General features: G+C 39.9%; 1 protein-coding gene across 1 annotated transcript; it reads left to right on the plus strand.

Moving 5' to 3' along the window:
• Nucleotides 1–621: 621 nt before the first annotated feature.
• Nucleotides 622–2,168, plus strand: LOC147424872 (flowering-promoting factor 1-like protein 3). The gene has a single exon (XM_086499871.1). The coding sequence runs from the start codon at nucleotides 1,089–1,091 to the stop codon at nucleotides 1,485–1,487; it is 399 nt and encodes a 132-aa protein (XP_086355997.1). The 5' UTR covers nucleotides 622–1,088; the 3' UTR covers nucleotides 1,488–2,168.
• Nucleotides 2,169–7,097: the final 4,929 nt, after the last annotated feature.

Genomic DNA, 7,097 nt, shown 5'->3' on the forward strand with positions numbered 1-7,097 from the left:
TATCTCACTAGCGGTTAGCAAATCAAGGGGAAAGATTTGGCTTTGCGGTTATATAATAAGAAAACCTTTGCAAATTAGGCACTATTGGCTAGACAAATAAATTCCGCGGGTAGTGGAAAACTTGTAACAATGGATATAATTTCATTTTGTTAAGGCGTACACACTAACCTCTCGGGTCTTTTTCATCTTCTATGAAGTATGTTATAATAAATTATTTCATCATTTTAAGGACATGTTATTTGCATACACCACATTTTCCTTACTTACCCCAATATACAGGACCATGCATTGTAAAAAATGCATGTTTTTCTAGTGTATAACCCCCTTCAGTCACACTCATACAATACCCTACGATGAGCTGCATCGAAACCCCAATGTCTTCTAGATGGTTATGTGAAAGCTCTAATTACGATAACTCCTAGAGAATTTACTGGATGGTTCTCGTGAACAGTGGTTACCTTTGTATTTGTAGATTTGAATCCATAGCAGAGCGTGGGACTGCTCTCTTTCGTACGTCTGATTTGTTGTGTTAGCAAAGATTTTTCCTTTCTCAAAGTAAGACTTAATATAAGCAGCCACCGTTAGAGCTTAGGGTCCTAGAGGGTATAAAATGCGAGCACGATGCGTGCACTGGTCTCGTTGCGGTAACCGCTTTCCTATTCATAACTGATCTTAGAGCGAGGGTGCTTCTTGTTAAGCTTTTCGCACATATATTTGTGGAGGCGGCTCGAGCGCCGCAGCAGCAGGGTACTAGCTCCGCCTGTAGCTGCGGCTTTAATGGCGATCTAGATCAGATGCATGAGCAAAGACAATTTGCAGATTTATGAGGGTGTTAAGGGAGAACTGCAGACGAGTTAACTGAAAGAGAGTAGGGACGGGCAAGCTGCCTTCAGGTGTCGACGGCTGCTGCAGGCGCTGCATGAGTGGAGAATCCAAGGGAAAAGAGGAGAGCAGGAGCAGGTTGATCAATGGTTAGGAACTTCTGAGGAGGAGAGAGCGAAGGGGCTGCAGGTTTAATGGCGAGCTTGTGAGAGAAAGAAGAGAGGGCCACGCACTGACGGGCCGGCGGGCGGGCTAGCCGGCCGCCCATGGCCGGGGTGTGGGTGTTCAGAAACGGCGTGTTCAGTCTAGTGAGGAATCCAAAGAGGGAGGCGGCGCTGGAGAAGGGAGGTGGAACTGGGGGAGGGTGTAACTACCGGGGGGAGGCTGGGTGGGCGCCGCCCAGGAAGATGCTGGTGTACAGGGCCACCAACGAGGTGATCAGCTCCTACGAGGCGCTGGAGAGTAAGCTGTTCGAGCTCGGGTGGGAGCGCTGCCCTACGCGGGACCCGCTGCTGCGGCAGTACTACCGCCGCGAGAACGGGCCCTATCTCCTAACCCTACCGACTGTGGAGTTCCACAACTTGAAGCCCATTCACCTGTACGACATCGTTGTGCAGTCCCGTACTGCCTTCGAAGTTCGCGACATTCTCGACAGATACTCCTAGAATATTCCCGTTGTTTATTAGTAACCTAGTTGTCTTCCACCCTTATTACACCAGTGTTCCCCCCTTTGCCACCACCTCCTTTGTAACCCCTGTTAGCTCGACAGATCTCTCTCTCTCTCTCTCTCTCTCTCGCATACAGACACACACCATACTATCATTTTGAAGAGGATCATCTTTACGTGATGGTGTAGTATGCTCATTTGAAATATTAAGAATTCTCCATCTAGAAGTGATGCAACCATTGTCCAATCTCTCTCTCTCTCTCTCTCTCTCTCTCTCTCTCTCCACATTATGCATCTACCCTCTGGTTAGCCACAATTCATGGTCCTTTCAATATAATCCTTCGTCATCTCACTCTTGTAACCATCAATTTTTAACACCTTTGACACCTCTCCTACTTCCTAATCAATATTTCATTTCTTAATTTTCATTCAATGTTAAATATCCATCCACATCCCGCAGTCTACCTCCCCGACCGAACCAAACTCGTCCACATGGAGATTGTCGTTACCCTCCACGTTTTTGTTTGATCTTATATGATACTCGATCTTTCAACCTAGTGCTTTAACCTATGATGAGGTGAATAGAAGTATTATACTCTTTTGCAGAAACGATTACTAACTATTACTATGTATAAATAAGAATTTTCTCTTAGACACACATCGTTATCTCTTGTCTCTTTTGAGGTGTTCAATTGATTGCTCCAAAGATTATTTGAAATAAATGTCAAAGACATCCAATTTCCATTAATTTTGTTGTTTTTGTTTAATTCAATTATAATATAAATCATACTTCATTCGTGTGCACATTCTTAAGGGTCTCCCCTTTTTTTAATCCACCCTTCAACATGTACATTGGGTAGCAAATATCTGTATTTATAAGCTTAATTAAACAGTTACCACTAAATTATATGCATGCACCCATTACGCGGAATCTCTTCGAGATTCTAAAAATTTAAAATTTCATCCCTCCCCCTCCCCCTGTGTATCCCCACGGTCGTGCCCGTCGTCTCCAACACTCTCTCGCGCGACCACCCTGGTTTTTGTTCTGTCATTAGAGTCACGATAGACCAGTTCCTGCAGCTCGCCGCACCATGTCAAAATGCTGCACAAAGCTCTCGGGTCCCCCCTCCCCCCAATCTTGGCTGCATACGCACACCCTCTGCCTCGGCCTCGCATACAACCCTGCATCGTCCTCACAGAGAGAGAGAGAGAGAGAGAGAGAGAGAGAGAGAGAGAGATCGATCTTGACCACCCCCTCCAAATCTTGTCACATGCGGACATGCCCGGCCTCAGCCAAGTATCCTCTGTGCCCTGCAAGCGAGACCATATGGCTCCATCATTCCCTGCCCCTTCGCCTACCACATTCCCCCCTTTCATCTACACCAGCTGCCATCCTCATGCATCGTGGGGATAATGGTTGCCTCCTAGTGCCACGACACCTACCCCATCCTTTTCATTTTTCACTTCTTTATATGTATACTAGTGTGGCCGGCGGCCTTCAACTGCCTCTCTCTCTCTCCCCCCCCCCCTCATGCGCACTGTCCTCACTGTAGCCGGAGATGCAGGGCCACACTACCGGATAAAGCAAATTGCGACACGTGGCACTGGAAAACCAATCTCCTTAATATATAGTATAGATATATATATATATATATATATATATATACATATATGTATATATATATATACATATATGTATATATATATATACATATATGTATATATATATATACATATATGTATATATATATATACATATATGTATATATATATATACATATATGTATATATATATATACATATATGTATATATATATATACATATATGTATATATATATATACATATATGTATATATATATATATATATATATGTATATATGTATGTGTGTGTGTGTGTGTGTGTGTGTGTGTGTATGTATGTATGTATGTATATATGTATGTGTGCGTGTGTGTGTGTGTGTGTGTGTGTGTGTGTGTGTGTCTTGTTTTCTACATTCACCCTCCTCTTCCATGCCCATGACATTTTTTGGCTTTTTCATCTTCGCATCTGCTTGATTTTGTGTGTGCTTTTGCAAGCAAGATAGGTCATTATGGTAATGAGACGCAGATGTTGGCCATGTAGAGTTGATGGTGACAATAATGGTGAGTTGATGGTGATGATAATGGTGAAAGTGTCGTTAAGGTAGTAACTAGGCAATAGAATGAAGCAATAGAAAATTAAAGAGATGGACAACTTGCCAAAAACGGATAGTGGTGGGTTTGATGTGGAGCACAAGAGGAAGATTTACCAAGGTCATGGCACAAACATTGGGGTAGGAGATAGTGGAGAAGTGTGATTATATGAGAATGCATCCAAGTGCAGCTTGACATATTAGTGGGGCATGAGGGGGAAGCGGCAAGTGGCTAAAAATGGAAGGGAGGAGGAGACCATGGCCATGTAGAAGTAGGGAAAGGATGAATGTGCAAGAGAAAATTGAGTGATGGCCATCAAAGTAGGACCATAGAAGGTAGCACGGTTTATGACCAAACCTGTGTTGTGGTGTCAAATGCTAGTTTTACAAGGATGGAGGGAAACCAAGGGGTTTGGCTATTTGGGAATTTTGGTAGTATTGGATTTTCCTTAAAGCGAGACAATAGGAGATATGAAATTTAACTAGTCATGGTTTTTCTCATTAATTACAAGATTACGTGGAAGTATGTTCTTTACCTTTCTCTATTTGAACCTTCTATATATCTTAGAGTAGAAATAGCATGAGCTGTTGTATCCATGAGCACCTTTTAGTAGAGGATACAAAATAGAGCTTAGATGATTTTTTTTTACTTATTTGATCTAAAGACATATATAGCCTTACATGTAAAGAAGGTGTTTTTTGAAAATTAAGGTGTAAAAGGTTTTCTTATTTGAATCAATAGAACATATATATAGTCTTACATTGAAAGAAGCAATTTTTAAGATCTGTTCATAAAGGTTTAAAACTATTACGATTATGATTAAAGGAATTGTGCTTAGCTCATAATAACATGTATTAATCATTTTTTAGTATTTCTTTAGCTCATAACATTACTTTAGAGAATTTAAGAGCTTGTATAGCCTTGTAAGGTTTGTTCATTAAGAACTTATTTATTGTGCATTGTAACGTCCCCTTGCAAAGAAGGTTAGTGACACAAACATAGTGCTTCATATAGGTGAGTACATGCATATTGAATATACATGCAAGGTAGAGTTTCAAATCTATGCATGAATCTTGTGCAAGGAAGAGATATCGATCATGCAATGGATCTTCAAGGGTTCAAGGAGTTTTCATGGATAAAGCTTCTCCTTATACAAGACTCAAAAATATTTTTATTGGTTTGCAAGAATGTCAACTAGCTATTATTAGCTTCTATGGTCTTCCTAGTGAAGGTTTATATATATATATTTGTTTCGTAGTTAGTTTTTATCATGATGTGTCTTTTAATTGATTGTAAATTATTGGTCTTGTCCTTATTTTGTAGTGCTTGAGAGCAATTTGATTTTTGCCCTCAAATTGGATCAATGTCGAATTGTGACAGGCCGTGGGCTGGAAAGAATGTCATCTTAATGAATGAGGCTTTCTATTGTGCAAAGAGAACATCTTCTGAGGTGGTGATTCATAATTAATATTTCAATGTAAAGTCAAAATAATAATATGGTCACTTGAGCCAATTGAGGTTCCAAGGAGACACATGAAGTGATACAATGGATATTTTCAATGAATCCATTGACACACATCATCAATGCTTGAGTGGCATTCGGGAAGACCATAAAGTGCATGCTACTCCCACCAAAAAGGCTTAGCACACAAATATGATCATGGTATGGATCAAGAGAAAGATGATGAATTGGTTGATACAGAAAGAGATTGACACGTAGTCTCTTTTCCAATGCTAACGGAGTCGGATTGGGTCTCTAGACATTCCTTGTGGAAAGCAATCATTCGTCAATTATCACTTCCTAGTGTTCATCTCTGCATGTTTCATGCATTCATTCATATTTTCAATCATTTTCTCCACCTCCACATAGATTTTGGGTTCACTATGAATTTAATAGAGAGATCAGAGGAGGGCTTAAAGAGAGTAGAAGATTTGATCAACTCTATCGGATGCTATGGAGAGAATTTCTTAATAGAATCCAAGAAAAGGTGACATGAATTTTTAGAACAAGCTCTAAAGAGTAGATCAAATGTACGGTGATTCCTATGAAAGCCCAAGAGTAGTCATTGCAATGAAAACTTGAATGAGAATCAAGATAGGGTAGAGAAACAATTGCATCTATGGAAGGAGTTGTGAAAATGTCCTATGAAACTAGAGAACAATGTAGACGTGGAAAACCAACGTAAGATTCTTTTGGTCTGAGCAACATAACCAAGCATGCATCTTTTGATAAAGACAATATTGAAAAAGAAATGCATTGCTAGATGTACATACCTAGGGAATCTCCTCCATTTGAAAAATGTACAATAGTACAAAATTGACATAGGTTTATATAAAAAATTAAATACTTACTTTAATAGTAACTCCACTCAATTCAAGTACAAGTCAATGTCTTAAGAGATGGTTTGCATGATCACAACTCAAAAAACAAGGTAGATAAAGAAAAAATAGAAAAAGGAATTCATTTCTAGATGTGCACAATTAGGAGACCTCCTCCATTTAAAAATGTACAACAATACACTCCCTTCTTTGAACTGCTTTAACTCTTCTACTTTGCTTTATCTACAAAGAGAATAACTCACAAGAAAGTAGAGAAGGTGAGAATGATCAAACTAGTAGCATTAGCGTTTAACTCTAGTGAGAGAATGGTCCTTAGCCAATAGAAGAAGGCTAATGTTACGTAGAAAAAGTCTTTTTTCTCATTTTGAAAATGTCCATGAAAAACATTTTGGTGAAATTGTCACTATCACTAGAAAAGTAAGGCGCTTGATAGTGACATCTTGCAAGTGCGGAACGCCTTTTTATGACCCAATGTTGCTATCCTATAAAGTGAATTACTTGTACGTGTTCATCTTGCACAAGCATCAATCACCTTTCTATAAAGTACTCGCAATTCAAATTCGAAAGGATCGTACTTGATAGTGATTGATAGGTACTATTTAAGAGTATGAAGGGGTCAAAACCAAGTGAATAGAGGCCCTTGAGGGGTGCACACAAGCATTGCTTGGTGCTAAAATCGTCTCCCTCTCAGAACCTCTTGACCCTATTAAATATATAATCTCATATTGTTTCCATGCATGATATCATTGAACTGAGCTACCACAAGGATTCTCCCACAGACACAAAGGTTCAGATAGCAGTATCTCACTATTTGTGTGCACACAAGCATTGCTTGGTGCTGAAATCATCTCCCTCTCAGAACCTCTTCACCCTATTAAATATATAATCTCATTACGGTCAGGCATGATATCATTGAACTGAGCTACCACAAGGATTCTCCCAAAGACACAAAGGTTTAGATAGTAGTATCTCACTATTTGTGTGCACACAAGCATTGCTTGGTGCTGAAATTGTCTCCCTCTCAAAACCAACCATTCCTAAAGAAGAGTAACTTCCATTTCCTTTGTACCCATTTGCAGATTGACCATGTGAAG

Source organism: Adiantum capillus-veneris, chromosome 25 (genome assembly GCF_014529385.1).
Source record: "Adiantum capillus-veneris isolate H3 chromosome 25, ASM1452938v2, whole genome shotgun sequence".
In the NCBI taxonomy this organism is placed as follows: domain Eukaryota; kingdom Viridiplantae; phylum Streptophyta; class Polypodiopsida; order Polypodiales; family Pteridaceae; genus Adiantum; species Adiantum capillus-veneris.

Bases quoted from the DNA above. Each gene is read 5' to 3' on its own strand.
- LOC147424872 (XM_086499871.1), top strand. From the start codon at position 1,089: ATGGCCGGGGTGTGGGTGTTCAGAAACGGCGTGTTCAGTCTAGTGAGG.